Source organism: Notamacropus eugenii, chromosome 1 (genome assembly GCF_028372415.1).
Source record: "Notamacropus eugenii isolate mMacEug1 chromosome 1, mMacEug1.pri_v2, whole genome shotgun sequence".
Lineage (NCBI taxonomy): Eukaryota > Metazoa > Chordata > Mammalia > Diprotodontia > Macropodidae > Notamacropus > Notamacropus eugenii.
The window spans coordinates 76,554,403-76,572,245 of record NC_092872.1 but is presented as its reverse complement, the minus strand read 5'-3'; the positions used below and the strand labels follow the sequence as shown (position 1 = coordinate 76,572,245).

The following is a 17,843-nucleotide window of genomic DNA, read 5'->3' as shown; positions in this document are numbered from 1 at the left end:
TTTGGACAGCAGGGGGCCATGGCAGAAGTTCAGAAGCTGAAGCTAGCTTTGTAGATCAGTAACTACTTTTTCCATTATGGGTACCATCATCTTTCCAGTCAGTCAGGTGCCCAATCTCAGAGTCATCTTCAACTCTTCCCTTTTTTTTTGCCTCTCACATCCACCCAGTTGGCAAGTTTTGTCAGTTCTGTCCCTCCAACATTTGTCCTGTCTGTTATATTCTCTCTACTCATATCACCACAACCCTAATCCAGGCCCTTAGCAGCCCCCAACTGGACCCGGCACTTGGCATGCAGCATTTGCTTCATGAATAAATGCCTTGTTGATGATGATGATGGGACGCTTGAAAGAGTTTTCTAGGTTGTTTTCTTGCCTCAATATCTCCAGTACAACTGCCAGATGTAGCACATCTGACTTTTTTAGTCATTTAGTCCATTTAGCCTGAGTCTGACTCTCTTGAGCAAAAATCTACAGTTGTTCCCTCTTGCCTTAAACTTTTTTGGGATGAACGTAGCCTTTGGTCTGAATCGAAGACACTGTTCCGAGCTTATTGTACCTGATCTCTTGTGTTCTAGCCAAATCAATTTACTTGTTATTCTCAGCATGAGATGTTCTACCTGTGTCTCTGCCTTTGCATGGGCCTTCTCCCATACCTGACCTATATATATTTTAATTCTCACCTTTGGTTTACAAAGTCCCTAACTTTAAGGACCCATTTAAGAGCACCTGCTATAAGAGGTCTATCCTGATTTTCCTGTCCCCAAGTTATTCATGTACTCCCTACCAAATTACTTTGTATCTATTCTACATTTAATTTTCTGTGTATTCATTGTTTCAGCAAAATAGAATGTAAATTCCTTTAAGATAGAAACTTGACTCACAGTAGGTATTTAATAAATGTTTATTGAAGGACTGAATAAATTAATGAAATCAGAGATAGGTTGTCATGGGAAAATTTGCAATAAGTATTTTTAAAAAATTGAATATATGAGACAAGCAAGAGATTAAGATGGCATCTTGGTCTCTGGTATTCTGGATGTTGGAGTACTTGATATATTTTTACAAAATTTTCAGGATTGCCTTCCTTTTCTGTGCATTTCTGTTTCTTCAATTATCCTTGTCCTAAAAGTGATAGGAATTTCCTTTTTGAGGAGAGAGGCTTTACATTCACAACTCTTGGAACTTGACTACTGTCTACTTTTTTTATATTTGTAATTATAGGGCTAAGGCTAATATAGTTTCATATTTCATCTGTGAGCATATTTGATAACTTCATATCTTTAGGTCTTTGATATCGTTTTTCTCCCAGTTTATCATGCCTGTTCTTGCTTCATTTATCTTCCTTTTATAATTTTGACGCTATAAAGTTAGCAGTTTCAAAAAGGGGATTTAATGTGGTGATTTTCCCTTCTTGATGATTATTTACATATTTCTCTAGCTGCCTATATATTTGTTTATTCCTACATTCTGATTTTAAAGTTGCTCAATATACTTTATTTTTTTCCGATCTCTCATCTTTGATTTCATTGGTGTAAGTAATGTCTTGGTAAGAGAACTTCTATTAATGTAGATCAGCACTTGGTCTGCAGCTTTACGTTTGAGAGTATTTGCTAAGGCAGTGGAGAGAATAAATGATGTGTTTGGGGGCATAAAGCTAGGATGTGGCAAAGATAGGACTTGAAGCCAGGTTTTCCTCCCTCTGAGAATAACTAAGCAGTGCTACCATTTGTTTGTTATAATAAAATCTGAAAGAATTTAAATGCTATCTTTATTTTTGCTACAATATTTTACTATATACTGGTAAATTTTTTCATCATACTTTTTGTTTTTGAAGGAATGTGATTTAATTGCCAAAGAACCAAAGCCCTTGGCAAAGGAAGGAAATCTAGGTGGACCTATTGTTGTTCCTACAGCAGGAGAAGAACCACCTGTGGAACCAAACAGTCTAATGAATTCAGTGAAAAAGAATATCATTTCACAAGGAGAGGAAGGTGATAAACAACCCACCTTTTTAGACCTGGAAAAAAAAGACAGTAAAAACAGTGAGAGTCCATTGCAGCCACAGGAAGGTGATCAAAATAGAACAGTTTCATCAAACCAGTATCTTAATAGTGACCTAGTTAAGGCCTTGGACCGAATAACCCTGCAGAATGCTCCCCAGACTTCCCAGAGCTTTACTGCTGGAGTAAAGAAAGATTCCAGCCCTCACCTTACCTCCATCACGTGCACTAAAACGTGTCCACATATTTCTACTTGCGGAAATGTGCTCTTCGAGGGACGAACCGTTCAGCTAGGAAAGCTGTGCTTTACTGGAGTTGAGACTGAAGAAGATGATGATTCTGCATCGAACTCATCAGTGGAGCAAACGTCAGTTGAGGTGCCCAACGTGCCACCGCTCCATGACTCTGATCTGTATGTGGAGATTGTGAAAAACACTAAATCTGTTCCTGAATATTCAGAAGTGGCTTATCCTGATTACTTTGGTCACATCCCACCTCCATTTAAAGAGCCTATTTTAGAAAGACCCTATGGTGTGCAAAGGTGAGTGGTCTATGTCCATTTTTCCTCTAAAAAAGGATAGTTACAATATGAATAGTGATTTTTTTCTTAATTTTCATGGATAATTATATTTCTTATATTTGCTTCATGTTTAGCAAGAAAGTTACTTCAGAGGTTATTTATTAGCATTTTTAGGTTAACAAATGCAAGCACATTCTGAAATTTAATCTTTAGTCATTAAAAAAGTTAAATATAATTATCATGCCATGTAAAAGAAACTGGAAATTGGCCAGTTCAAAAATATCTTCATACCATTATGAAGTTGCTAAATGTTAAAATTTAATGTTAGACCAGTTTTTGATGGATTCCTTAAAAAGCAAATATTTCAGATCCATTGTCCCTTAGATTTCTGTCTTAGGCATGCAGATTGGAAATAAAATATCAAATGAAAGACCAGATATATTAATGTACTAATGTGTTACATTTTAAATTTGAGGTTGGAAATTTGCAGAAAAATAAAATAGAAAAACAGAAAAAAATAAAATAGAAATTACTGTACAAGAGGTGTTTTGGTACACACTTATAATCCCTGCTGTGGGGAGGTTTGAGGCTAGCGAATTGTTTGATTCGTTGTTAGCTGAGCTAATTTGGTATCTACACTAAATCCAGCACAAGTACGGTAAACTGCTGAGAGTGTGGGTCTGGCAGGCTACCCTAAGGAGGAATAAACCAGCCCAGGTCAGAGGCCTGAAGCCAGTCAGTAGTGGAATCAGGCACTTCTAATCGGGGCAAGACAGGAAAACCTAACTTTTCTCCCCTGCCCACAAACCCCAAGTAAATGAATAAAAAGAAAGAAAAAAGAAATAATTGGAGTGATTTATCTCGTGATTTCAGAGAGGTGACGATTTGTAAGTGTTTATAAGGCAGAGGTTTAGAAGTAATTGGCTTAGTGGGACTAGTGAATGGACCATTTTATTGTGACTGCAGGTGAGATTTTTTTGATAGTCATTTATCATTGAAAATATTAAGCAATTACTTGTTTATGGTCCCTTTCTAGGTGATGGTACTAGGTGTAAAAAGAAATACTCAATAATGTTTGTAGAGTATGAGACCTGGTGGAAAATTTTTCCTAGAATTTTCTTTCCCTTCATTGGTGGGCATTTTCCCCTAGGGATTAAAACACAAAAATTGAATAGTCTCTATCTTAAGGGGGCTTATTTCTAAAGTCTTTTAACATGCTCTAGATAATTCTACTGCAAAAAAGAAAAATGTTAATATTTATAAATTCCACACTGCACATATTTTATGAGCTTGTTTCACGAATAAAACAATTACTTGTGTGTATATAATAAACAAGTGCTCAGCCCTACCTTTCCTCTACCCAAGAGATTGACCAGAACCAAGGTCAAGTCTAAGCCCTTATTACATATACGTAAGACATAAGCAGATTAAAAAGTGCTTTAAAGATATATGCGATGTGATACACTGCCACTTGTTAAATTAACCCATGAATAAACACGGTAAAGTGTTAAAAGCTGTCTTAGTGACTTAGTTTTTACTGAAGATTTAGTGGAATAAAATACTTATTACTAAAAGATATAGGCAATGAGAAAGAAATTATAAATTATACATTATAGTATCTTTATATTTGGACTTACTGGTAATGTTGATTAGCAAATTGTATTTCTGATAATCAACATAAGACACAATTATATGCACATTGTAATTTCTGATAAAAATACCTATCAATATGTCATTACTCCAAGTTTTGAAGTATTTAATTTAACAAACATTTACTAAGTGGTTGCTATGTGCTAGGCACTATATAGGCTAGGCTCTGGGAAAATGGAAACAAAGATGAAATATCCCCTGCTCTCAAGGAGGTCTGGGGAAGGATGCAGCGTGTGTTCAGATAAGAGAATACAAAATTCACTTTTATAACATCATGAAATTATAAATTACCTCAAATATTCATAAATTGTATTCATCATCTTTCAGTTGTTTACTTCTGATAGCAAGCATGGCTGACAGCTCAGGAACTGCTGCCATCTAGTGGCCAGAGGCTGTATAGCTAAGAATAGGAACTTGGGCTAAAGAAAGCGTTGTACATTCTTTTGATGAGTAGTACTTGAAACATTGTCAACGAAATTAAAGGCACTAGAATCCCCGCCTTGGGAAATGCCTTTAGACATTGGAATTCCATACGTAACATTAGAGAATCGCAGAAGGGACCTATGTAGGTATCTAATAAAACTTGAACCGAAAAGGAATAGCTACTGTACCAGCCTTGACAAGTTGTTACCCACCTTCTGTGGAGGGAAACCCGTCCTCTCCTTAGATGACACGTTCTACCTTGTGATAGTTCTGATGATTAGGAGACTTTCTGACACTAAGGCTCAGTTTACTTTTTCTCAACTTTCACCCACTGTCCTTGAGTCTGCCTTTTGAGACCAGAGAACAAGTCTGATCCCTCTTCTTCATGGGAGCCCTTCAGACACTTGAACATAAATATCACATTCCTCCAGACAGTCTTTTTTGCTTCAGGCTAAACATTTTTAATATCCTCAAATGACAGACTCACTGGCTTGGTTACCCTCTCCATCTTGCTTGCTCTCCACCTTATTAAATTTCCTTCCTAAACTATGACATCCAGAAATGAATACCTATTTCAGATATGGTCTGATCAAGGCATGGAACAGTCACTGTCATCTCTGTATTTTGGAAGTTCTGTCTTTTCTAATGTAGCCTAAGATGACATTAGCTTACTTGGCCCCCAGATATTGATTCATATGAGTTCTCAGTTCACTAAAACCCTCAGGTCTTTTTTTATACCAGCTGTTTTCTAACCATGCCTCCCTCATGTTGTTTCTGTGATAGTGATTTTTTTTTTTTTGGTATCCCTGTAAAGCTTTAAAGTGATTGCTATTGGATTTTACCATAGTAGATTCAGCCCAGTGCTCCAGTCTGTGAAGACCTTTTTGGGTGCTGACACATCATCCACTGCTATTAAGAATCTCTTCCACTATTGTGTCATCTGAAAATTTGACAAGTGTGTCATTTATGCATTTATCCAAGTTATTGTTAAAAATATTAAATAGCATCATCCTAGGCATAGGTTTTTGGTGCGCTCCACTGGACACCTCTTATTATATTGACTTTAAACAGTGATTAGCCTTTTAGTCTAGCTGTTCAGTCAGTACTGACTCTATCCATTATCTAGACCACATCTCTGTCATTTCCATAAGAAAGGTATGAAATAATTTAGCAAATGTTTTGCTAAAATCAAGATAAACTCTGTCTCTAGTATTTCCCCTCCAAATGCATTCAAAACGCTTTGAAAAAAGAAAATAAATCTAGTTTGGAACCTCTTTTTCCTGAGGTCATGCTAACTTTGATCACCAGTTTCCTTTCCAGATATTCTTTAACCATATTTTTAATGACCAGTTCTAGAATTTCACTGAAAATCACACATAAACTCATTGATTTATAGTTTCCAGACTCTGTCCCCTTCCTTTTTTGAAGGATGGAGTAATTCAGTTCTGTAGCACCTTTTTCATTTTCTTGAGCTTTTAGGTATCGCTGACAATAGTTCAACAGCTACAAGTGCCAGTTCCTTCAGTACCCAGGAATGTCATTTATTTGGTTGAGGTGACTTGAATTCAAAGGACACTCAGTGCTTTCTGTCTCCTTACACATCTTGTGAATCAGCTTTCTATTTGTGATTTCCCCCCTCTCATTTTCAATGTAAGGGCCATTCTTCTTGGCAGAGAAAAAGAAGTATGGAAATAATTGATCAGCTCTGCTATTTCTCTGTTGTCATTTATAATTTTATCCTTGTCAAACAGTGGTCCTCTATCCTCTCTTTGATCTTTCTCTCTCACCTAATATAGCTTTAAAAGCCTCATTTCCTGTTGTCCTTGGCTTTCCTTAATAAGTCCTTCTGAGCTTTTACACTCCTGACACTATTTTTATAGGACTATGCCATATGCTTACATTCATTCTCTGTTATCTGCCTTTGCTTCTTTCTTTTGTACATATATTTTAAAAATCTAAATTTTAGTTGATAATTTCCTTGCCCTTTCAAACCAGTCTCTTTATACAAATTCAGTTTTTTCTCCTTATTGGAATTGTTTCATTTGTGTCTTCAGAATCTCTTACTTAAAGAGTTTCCCATTCCTCATGGGTTGGCTTACCCTGTAGAATTTGAGTGCCTGGGAACCCATGAAATATGCTTTCCCCAAATTTAGTATGCATATCAGACTATTCCTGGCTTTCTTTTCCTTCATCATAATTTTCTCATAAGGTTTTCGTTATGTACACTCCAGCAACCCATTCTTCCATGTCAGAATCAGAACCAGAATAGAACTTTCTACTGTTGGTTCTCCTTTTTGAAGGAGAATATTATCATTAAGCTAAATGAAAAAATTATTATGTCCTCTGCTTTTGGCAGAGAGAGAGAACTCTTCCTGGGTTGGGATTATTGAAGTTTTGCATCATTTTTCAATTATGCCTCTGTGTCATTAAAGGCATCTAGCTATTATCTTTTGGGTTCATGATGTATTTTCCAAACTTTGCATCTATTACCTCTTTCTGTCTAGGTGATCTGGAATATACTCAGATGACAAAATAATTTCTATTTTTCCTTCACTGAACTTCACTCTAATGCTGTCAATTATTCTTTCCCCCACTCTGGTTCTTGGATTTCTTCAAGTGAATATACTTTCTTAATATAGGATATTTAATGTGTTTCCTCCCTCTTTTCTTCACCCTTCCCAGACCTTTTTACCTATTCTTTTTCATAAGTTGTACCCATTCAGAGGTATCTTCCCCAGGCATGCATTTCATCCCACTAATTCTCAGCGATAACTATAAGATGAATTTTGTTTCTTTGTGTTAGGATCTCTAGTTCCTCTTGCTTATTGCCTGTACTTTGGGCATTTGAATGTAGAAATTTTGAGGCCATAGATTTTACTGCTGTTTCCTTTCTTGGATTTTGTCTTTGGATTTTTAGTATTTCAACTGCCAGCATTCCTTTGTTGTAGCTGCTCTCTGTGATATCTAGAGTGGAGGATATGGCACCCCTTTTGATTAGATTTGCCAGATAATAAGTGTTTACCAGACTTTATGAAGACTTCTGCCCATGACCAGTATTTTTGTCATCCCCACATTAAGCTGTGATCCAGAAATCCAAATCCCGCTTTGAAGCGCCATCTTCTTAGAGAGCTGTTTATTTCCTATATTGGTTATCCCATTTTGCAACCTTTGCCATTAAAGGGCAGCAGTGAGGATCATATAACCATAACCTGAGGTTCTTCCACAAAACTTTGTAATCTTGGGCAGTCATTTCTGAGTTCCTTTTGGCTGTGTTCATCTCCAGAAGTGAGTAGTAGTCTTTTATTTTGACTAGAATTGGATAAATGTCTCAGAAAGACACTCGATTCCTCTCTTGCTTTTATAAGGTTGACAAATACCTTAGTATCCTTGATCAGGCAGTGATCAACCACCACAACTAGTTTCTTCTAGTTAGAACAGTTTGACACAACTAATTTCTTCTTCCTCTCATCCTTAATTGAGTTTAGTCTCTCATCTGATTGTTTGTATGTCTCTAACTTGAAGGATAAGCAACTGCTTCTTCCTCACAGTATCCAACACCTTACTCTTTGGGGAAAAGCTTCAGATTTGTTTTTTAGCTCAAAGTGTACAGCGATCCTTTTCCTTCTCCTCCTTTCCTGTGTGACATTCTTTGACTCACCCCCTGACAAGAATCTTTTCTTAGTCTGCCGCTTCATATAGTTTTTACCCCCTTACTAAAGACCTGATTCCTATTTTAGTTGGGAATACTTCATGGCTTCTGATAACCTGAAATATTAAGAGTCCTGAGTCCTTTCAACCTTCTCTTCTAGGAGGGAGACCAGCTTATACTTGAACATAGGTTAGTCGTCAGTTGGCTGTGGCAACAGTAGAAGCAAGTTTATATGCAATTGACTTCAGAATTTTCGTGCTTTCCATACTGATTGAAATTCACAGCCTTTTCTTTTGAACACTTCCAGTTCACCTTTGAAGCATCTCACTGAGGCTTTTGTAGTCTTTAATAATATCTTAATAATTTGACATCCACCTGTAGCTTCCATTTCTCAATTTCCAAAATGATTTGACAGCTACACCTTAACTTTTCCTACAGAAGCTAGAAATTGCTTGCTGGATTTGGAAGTGAATGACGAGGTTTGGGAAGAGTGGAGAATCTCATTTTGGGTTGGAAGAAGGATCATTTTCTAGTCAGAATTCTGAGCTCGTTTTCACGATGGCTGCATTCTATACTTTGTGGTTTTGGGCCTTCCTCATATGGTCTATAATACAAGGTGTATTTTACCTGAATTTTTAGTGGGCCTCTCTGCCTAACCCTCACAACTTGTAGCCACAAATTCTTTTTATACTGTCAAATCTGAAAACAAATTACCATAAAGTCACAGAGTTTATGCAAACATTATTAATGCTTAAAATACCAAAGAGCTCACACGGGTTATCACAACTACCGTGAACTCTAAGAGATAAAATAAAAATGAAATAAAACCGAAGAGCTAACAGTGCTCATGAGCAAAAGGCTTTTCTTTATTCTGTTGAAGGAGGGAAACTAAACATGTGTGCCAGGGCTTCCGCTAGGAGGAGATACAAGGCAGTGAGGTTAAACCTTTTATATATGTATGTATGTGTGTATGTATGTATGTATGTGTGTATGTGTGTGTGTGTGTGTGTGTGTGTGTGTGTGTGTATGTAAATGACAAACAGTGCGTTGTAGCAACAGCAGTGAGGCCTAACAGCATCAGTGAGGTACGGTTGCTTAGTTGACAGAATGTCCAAAAAGCATGTAAACTTGCTTCTACTGTTGCTATAGCCAGATGGCTACTCATCTGTGTTCCAGGTGTAAGCTGGCCTCCCTGCTAGAAGAGAAGGTTGAAAGGACTCAAGGACCCTCCACATTTCAGGTTATAAGAGACAATGAAATATTCCTAACTAATCAGGTCTTTAGTAAGGGAGTAAGGCCATTCGTAGCAGAACTTCATGTCTGTGCCAGCTGGTGCTTGCCTGAATTCAGGGACCTAAAGTTAGTTGCAGTAGAATTTATCCAGAGGGTGAACACAAAGGATTGTTGTTATGCCAAGCTCAGGACACAATTTACTTGCTGGACCTTAGCTCTGGAAAACAAGGTGTCCCTTAATAATAAAAAGAGAGTAGTGAGAATTGAGGGCTGGTCTTGGCATGGGAACCCTGACAATATCTAGTAGATCACATGATAGCATCTAAACTTAAGCAGCATTGATCAATCATTAGTTTCAGTTTTGCTACTTAAAAACAACTTTTAAAGAAACATGAATCTGAGGTATAATTAATTACCTTTACTTAGCTTTTATTTTTATCACTTTTTCAATCTAGTCAGAGGCCTTACTCCGTGGTGCACTCTTACTTTTTAGGATGCCTTAATATAAAAATCACCCAGTTATCAGTTGTCTTAACTCTAGGCGATTCCATGTACCCTGTGCAGACTGTTTTTAAATAAATCAAGGAAAACCACACTTTGAATGTTTCTATCTCTTTGCATGTAGAGTTCTTGCTTTCTTTGTAAGAATATATATAATAGTAAATTCAAGCTGAGAATTTAAAGCATAGGTTTTTTTTCCCCCTTATATATTGGAAATGTTTTTAATCCGTAGGATAAAAGTTTCTACTTTATTTAATTTTCTTAGTCTGTTGGTCCCTTTTACTGGGAGAATTTGCTCTGGGTAGCTGATTTTCTTGGTTTAAGATAATTGACTCCAATTACAGATTGCCTGAGTTAAAGGGACTATAGTGCTACATAGAATAAAATCTTTTGAGTGAAATTTAAACAAAGTTTTGAGTATATCTGCTTTCCTGTAGACTGATTTTGTTTCAGAAACTTTGTATTTTGAACCTTTGTAGTCTTAAAGTGTTACTGTTTGGGAATGCGTACTTCTCAGTGATAAGGACTATTGTTGGGGCGGGTCACCTGTGCTGCAGTTGCACTGGTTATTTTTATTTTGCTAGCCAAGTATCTGGGATGAATCCTACTTTTTCTTTTTCTTTTTTTTTCAGCTGTCCATTATAGCTTGAACTCTTTTCCCATCTGCATCCCACCTGTGATGCCTACCGCTGCTCCTAGACAAATGAGTCTAACAGAAAAAGATATTTTGAATTTTGCCCATATCTTTGATTAATTCTCCTCAACAGTATTCTTATACTTTTAAAGTTAAAAAATAATAAGACATAGAATGAGAAAAATGATATTATGGAGGAACAACTTTTACCTATTGAAAATATTGTCTGTTTAAATGTGTTTTAAAAAATTGTTTTGATATAACTGAGATTTTGTAACAAGTTCTTGACAGAAGGCACTTGTATCCAGAACAGGTTAATCATTTGTGTGATTGATAAATAGGGACAATTTAGTGTGGGTCAGGGTAAATACCTGATAGAAGGGAGCACACGCATAGGTCTCAAAAAAGAGTGAAAGTGAAGATAGTGAGGTTTAGATGGAGAAAGGTTTTTCTGATTGTAGAAAAGCAATCATTGGGTTTAACAGACCATCACCATCAGGCTGCTATATAACTTTTCTTTCTTTTCCTGTTTCTGCAGCCTGCAAGGAAGCATGGGCTGAGATCAGGGAACTTGGAAGGGCAAACGGGGGCCTTTCAGTCAATCAATCAACAAATGATTATTGAGCGCCTGCTATGTGTGAGGCACTGTACTAGGCACTGTGGGGGATACAAAGAAAGAAAGGTAGGTTGATGCCAGATTGTGGAAGGCTCTGAATGCCAGGCTAAGGAGTTTGGACTTTATCCTGTAGTAAGTGGGAAACTATTGAAGTGTTTTTGAGTAGGGAAGTAATATAATGAAAGTTGTGTTTTAGGAAGAGTACTTGTGAAAGGTTGGAATGAGGAGAGACTGGAAACAGAGATACTAATTAAGGAGGATCTTATAAGGTGTGGTAATAAGACCCTAAAACTAAGGTTGTTGTAAGGGGACTAGAAAGGAAGGATTGGATATAAGAAGACAGCAGGAAGGAAGAAATGATAGAAATTGGTGACTGGTTAGATAATGGGAGGGGGTAGTAAGTAGGAGAGAGAGAGGAATCATGACTCTGAATGCTTGAGCCAGGTTTAATTGGTACAGTAATACTAAATTTGACAGAAATATACACCTGGGGGACTGTGAAGCCAATAAGGAGTTTGATTTAGATATTTTAAGTTTGAGGTGACTGTTGGCTATACAAATAGAAATATCCAGTAGTTAACTGGGCATATGGAAATGTTACTCAGGAGATAAAAATCACATCTGGGAATATAGACTTGGAAATCATGTCCTTAAGGGTGATAGTTGAATCAGTAATGGTAGATGAGATCTCTATGGCAAAGAATGTAGAGAAAAAAGAACAGAAGTCCAAGAGTTTGAACTACTTTCACATTTAGGAGGTGAGAGGAGGAGGAAGAGAAATCAGCAATGAAGACAACGAAGGAAATGGTTTGAGATGCAGGGAGAACCAGGATAGTGATAGTTTAATGGAAGCAGAGAGAGCAGATTGAAGGAGCAGGTGGTCCATCTTGAAAATGATAATTAGAGACCCACTAATAAAAGGTCATTACCCATTAAGAGTATGATTTTACAGGAGTGGAAGGCTTTATGTCAGGGTGTCATTTCTCTGATAAGTTGTAAGCAGGCAATCGCTCCCTATTGGGTATGTTAGTCTTAATCAATTCCACAGATTGAATTGAGGCTGGGTGTATAAAGCCAGCTGTATCATAGGCCCTAACCTTAAGAAGTTTAGCATGTAATGAGGTTGTGAAGGGATTACAAATTCACGAAGAACTGTTTGATAAAAGAGGAGAAAATTAAAAAAAATGTCTAGGACTATGGATAATTTGAAGGAGAGATTTTATCTGAGGGGAGGAGATCCAGCTCAGGTGGTTATGGAAGGAAGCTTCATCAAAAAGATAGCGTCTGAGTGAAGCCATGATGAAATGGGAATAGCAGAGCTTCCTGAAAAGACTTTTTACAAAATATTGGCAAGGTGGAGGGTTATTAGAAAGAAGAATTCTTGTAAAGCTTGGAGGAAAAATCAAAGAGGTAGGTTAGGTAGAAATTGAAAACAGTTATGGATTTTGAGTGTTAGGTACTGGTTTATATTTAGGTGTTTGTATTTCTTAAATACTACTCTAAATTTCATGGTATCTGTCAAAGTGAATTGGTGGTGTTAGTTGCTGGTTATGCTTAGCTGTTTTAATAAGTTCTATTATGAAAAAAGTGGGAAAAATCTACTTCTTTATCTTAGTTAAACATACCTATAACTTATCTAATTGTTCAGAGGAAAGTTGGTATAGAGAAAAGAGCTTTGATTCTGGGGTTCTAGGGCCCAGATTCTGATCTTACCTTGGACATTGCCTTTGTGACCATGGTCAAGTCACTTAACCTTTTTGGGCTGCAGTTTCCTCAACTGTAAAACAAAGGGTTAGGCTCGATGACCTCCAAGGGCCCCTGACAACTCTAGAACTCTGATCTTAAGACTTTTACACTGGTTTCTTGATGGTGGCTTGCCTTAATTGCAGGTTAAGAACCGAGGAGGAAATTAACCCAGAGTACTGCCTTACAAATCCAAACCTGTAACGTGTTAATAATCATTACAGACTGCTGCCAGATTGTTGCTTACATAACTTTCATGACAGTCTGAAGTGCTTATTAGAATGTAAAATGCAAAAATAATTACATTTAATGGTTTGAATGTTTTATATATGTTTTTAATTCATCAACGTATGAATTGAGTGAGTAAGTCAAGTAAATCTAATTTTATTGGTAAAAGTGAACCATAGAGTGAAGGATTACCAGTATAACTGAGGATAGGTTTTTGATATTTTTGTAAAGAATTATATAATATGTTTAAAAGATTATTGTATTTTAAGTGAAAAAAGTCTTTCAGATCAAAAGGTAGTCCATAGAGTACATTAGGAAATTAGAAAGATCATTGCATTGACTTATGAAATACAGGGGAGCAGTGAAAAGATTATTATTTTTGATCATATGTAACTAACTTATACTTTATAAACTAGATGTATGCAACAATGAAAAACAATAACTCTTGAAAGAGAATTAGGGAATTACTCTATCAGATCATTAAACAAATCATGTAGGGCCTCAGTTTCCCAGTCCATACAATGAAAGAATGGAGTAGTTTATTTCTAATTCCTTGCAACATTCAGCTTCTCTGAACCCTAGGGTTTCAGAGCTAAAGAATTTATTGTGTTTTACATTGATCCTTATTGCTGAATTTAAGATGTTAGGTTTTAATGTAGTAAAAATTGCAGCCACAAAGACTAGTAGTAACTAAGAATAACTTTAAAGTGAAGAATAATTTTCAATACTTAAACTTTCTCGTTGATAAACTTCAGCACAACTTAATTTATCCAGTATTGTTGGAGAGTGAAGTATTCCGGTTTTTTTTCAGACAAGTGGAACTCTGCCATGTGAAAAAAAAAAAAACTTGTTTATTTTTAGTATCTTAAAATGAAATATTTTCTTTTCCTCTTTAAGTGCAGAGAAGTAAAAGGAGAACTGGGCTCAGAAAGTCCTGAGTTTGAATTCCAACTCTAGCACTTACTGGTGGTATGACCTTGAAGAGGTCTTGTAACTTCTCAGACTGAGTTTTCTTATCTGAAAATTAGGAAAAATTTATTTAGAAAAAAATTATTTAGAAAAAAGCACTTTATGAATAATAGTCATTATGTAAATGTGAATTCTTATTCTGAACATAATTTAACTTTTATTGCTGAGTCAGGATTATCACTGATAGAATCAGCTTTTGTTCTGTACTGTCATGATGCCCTAAGAGGAACAGATCTCTAGGGCTGTTTGTCTCTACCCTAAAATGCCCAACACTACTAGGCTTCTAGGCTTTTTCACTGTTGCCAGTCTCTCTATTACCGTCAGTCCCCTTGATGCTTTAATTTGCCACTTTATTTTATACAAAATTGTCTGGGTAAAGACCTGAATGTGGTTCTCTGCCTCTTTTATGGAACACAGTACCTAAGCTTTATCACACCTAGATGCTCAGATCCCTTTCCACTTGATGACGTCTCATGTGAAGATAAGTGGTGTGTTTCTGTAGTTAATGGCTCTTTAAAGGAAAATACTTTGGTATTAGTTACCTATGTATTGATTATTTACATACATTATCTCACAATAGAGGTATGCTATAAGATGTGCCCCTCAAATGCTTTTGAAGACACTTGCTTTTTAAGACATTTTGTCTTCATCCTTTCAGTATGAGATTTTCTTTAAGCTCAAAACTTACTTTGGAGAAAACAGAATGTTGACTTTTGAAAGTCCTAATTCCAATCATGCTTCTTTTTTGTGATAACAGGACAAAAATTGCCCAGGATATTGAGAGACTAATTCATCAAAGTGACATCATAGACAAAGTTATGTATGACCTGGATAACCCAAAGTAAGTGTGTAAATTTAGCAATGCTTAGTTGGTTTTCATTGACTTCTTTTTATTTTCATCATCTGAATTTCACATTGTAGTTTTTAAAGACATGAATATAAATTCATCTACCACTTACCTGACTATAGATTATCCATATTGTGTTCCTGTATAAATGCAAGGATAATTGAGTATTGATTATAGAGGGGATTCTTGATATTTTGTGTGATATGATTATGTTTTGCTTCTGGCTGTTTTCTCTTAATTACATATTTTAAGTTGTAATAGTCTAAGAATTAGAGCCATACCAAATTGCTGCTTTTACAGCAGTTATTACTATTAAATAACACTATTAAGTTTTAGCATCTGAATAATAATATTTTGGATACGAAAGTTGAGGGTGTTTGTTGGTTTTTTTGTTTGTTTGTTTTGCTATTTAGAACCTTTGCTTCCTTGGAATGAAAAGTTGATAAGTTTTAAGTGATAAATTCCTTTCCCTTGATTTTAGTGTGTGAGAAAACTCCTGTAAACTTCTCCAACTACTAGCAGATTAGAGTATGTTAAAATATGTGTAATATATATATATATATAATATGTATATATGCATATCTGTGTGTATGCATGTTATAACATGCCTATATGAAAACATTTTTGGATTAGATTGGATATATATACACAAGAAGGAATGTTATTGTACTTTTAGTTCAATTTGATTAACATTTATTAAACACCTATTGTGTATAATGCACTGTGTTAGGCACTAGGGGTATTATATACATGTATATGGGTATATTTGCTTATATGTGCATTTATATATTAGTGCCAAAACTTGGGATACATCAATAAGAAAGGAATAAATACTGTATTAACAATTCTTTAAGAAAGATTTATTGTTTTTAAAAAAATATGTTTCCATTTATTAATTTATAGTGGGAATAGCAAATGTTTTGATTTATTTTCTGATCTAGAGCCAAAGCTCAGTATTTTGAAGAATAGCAGTCCTTTCTAGAAATGTAAAAGGTCTTATTCAAACTAATAAATTGTCCTTCACAATTAAACTGCAGATAGAATATTCACTAATACATTTGTTTTATGTTGTACATTTTAGCCCTTTTTCCTTGATTTATATATATATGCGTATATATGTGGCTTTTAAAAAATAAATGAAACATTTATTTTTGTCATTTGTATAAATTAATTTTTAATATTTTTGCTTGTTTTTTTTTCTTTTAAAGTTATACTGTACCAGATGAAGGAGAAAGTTTGAAATTTAATTCCAGATTTGAATCTGGAAATCTGCGGAAAGTTATTCAGATTAGAAAGTAAGTCTTTTTCCAATTTCACATTTAATATATGCCCAGGAATTTTTCCTATTTTCAACAGATTTATTTTTTCTTGTTTATCTTCAGAAACGAGTATGATCTTATTCTGAACTCAGATATAAATAGCAATCATTATCATCAGTGGTTTTACTTTGAAGTCAGTGGAATGCGGACAGGTGTTGGATACCGATTTAATATCATCAACTGTGAAAAATCCAACAGTCAGTTTAATTATGGTAAGACAGTTTTCTATCCCTTTTAGGATGCTTAAAGGGATCTTATGCTATTTGCAACAAAGGATATGATTTTAAAGATTACCAATATTTTGTACAAATCAAATGAAATGTGTTCATCTAGGATGCTGTTTCATTCATAAAATAAATATTTTTAATGTGTAAAATTGGAAATAATACCATTTTTATTTTTTATGTCACGAATGTGTGAAAGATTCATGATTTCATTTTATTTCATAAGACTCTATAGATTATATTTAATAAGAGACAGCACAGCAGAATGACTAGAGCAGAAATGGGGAACCTACAGTATCAAGGCCACATGTGGCCCTCGTGGCCCTCCAGGTCCTCAAGTGTGGCCCTTTGACTGAATCCATACTTTACAGAACATATCCCCTTAATTAAAGGATTTGTTCTGTAAAACTTGAACTCAGTCAAAGGACCACACCCAAGCTCATAGAAGGCCACATGTGGCCTCAAGGCTGCAGGTGCTCCCACCCCTGGACTAGAGGATTATAGCCTAGGGACTTGGGTTCAGATTCTTCTAGTTAATCAATAAAAATTATTCCATAAAATAGTGTTATTTTATAGACCCTTTTTAATTTGATATATTCAGTACACTCCTTTTAGTATGAATGAAGTTATAGGTTTAATGAAGTTGTCAGATAGATGGTACAGTGGATACTGGAGCCAGAAAGACCTGAGTTCAAATCTTGCCTCAGCTGCTTAATAGCTGATTGATTTCTGGGCAAATCCTTTAATATCTTTCAGCCTCAGTTTCTTCCACTGTGAAATGGGAATACTGATAGCAGCTACCTCACAGGGTTGTTGTATGTATCAAATGAGATAATATATGTAATGCACTTAGCAAACTTTAAAGTACTGTTTAAATGCTTGCTGTTATTATTTGTGCAAAGTTGTCTGAAACTTGTGGTGTATATTGGGTCACTGATAGATTTAATTCTAGAAAAAGACCAGCATGCTAGCAAAAAGCCCAGCTTCCTAGAAATTAAAGTCTGTTAAAATCTATAGTGCAGAGAGCTGTGGGTGGCATGGTGGTGCAGTGGGTAGAATGCCGGATCCCGAGTCAGAAAGACCTGAGTTCAAATGCAGCCTCAGACACTTACTGGTTAGGTGATCCTGCACAAGTCACTTAAACCCATTTGTCTCGGTATGCTTTTCTATAAATTGAGCTGGAGAAGGAAAAGGCAAGAAAATCCCAAAGGTCATGAGCACACAAAGAGTTAGACACGGCTTCAGTGACTGAAGAACACTGGAAGCAAGTTTCATCATTTTACTATC

General features: G+C 35.7%; 1 protein-coding gene across 8 annotated transcripts in view; it reads left to right on the top strand.

Annotated features, from left to right (window-relative positions):
* AGTPBP1 (ATP/GTP binding carboxypeptidase 1) overlaps positions 1-17,843 on the top strand; it is a 241,452-nt gene that overhangs the window by 109,575 nt on the left and 114,034 nt on the right. For all 8 annotated transcript variants that reach the window (XM_072606021.1, XM_072605974.1, XM_072605967.1 and 5 more), the window contains 4 exons: positions 1,835-2,541; positions 14,924-15,007; positions 16,222-16,308; positions 16,396-16,544. In XM_072606021.1, the coding sequence (XP_072462122.1) occupies positions 1,835-2,541; positions 14,924-15,007; positions 16,222-16,308; positions 16,396-16,544 (1,027 nt within the window). The remainder of the gene's footprint in view (positions 1-1,834; positions 2,542-14,923; positions 15,008-16,221; positions 16,309-16,395; positions 16,545-17,843) is intronic.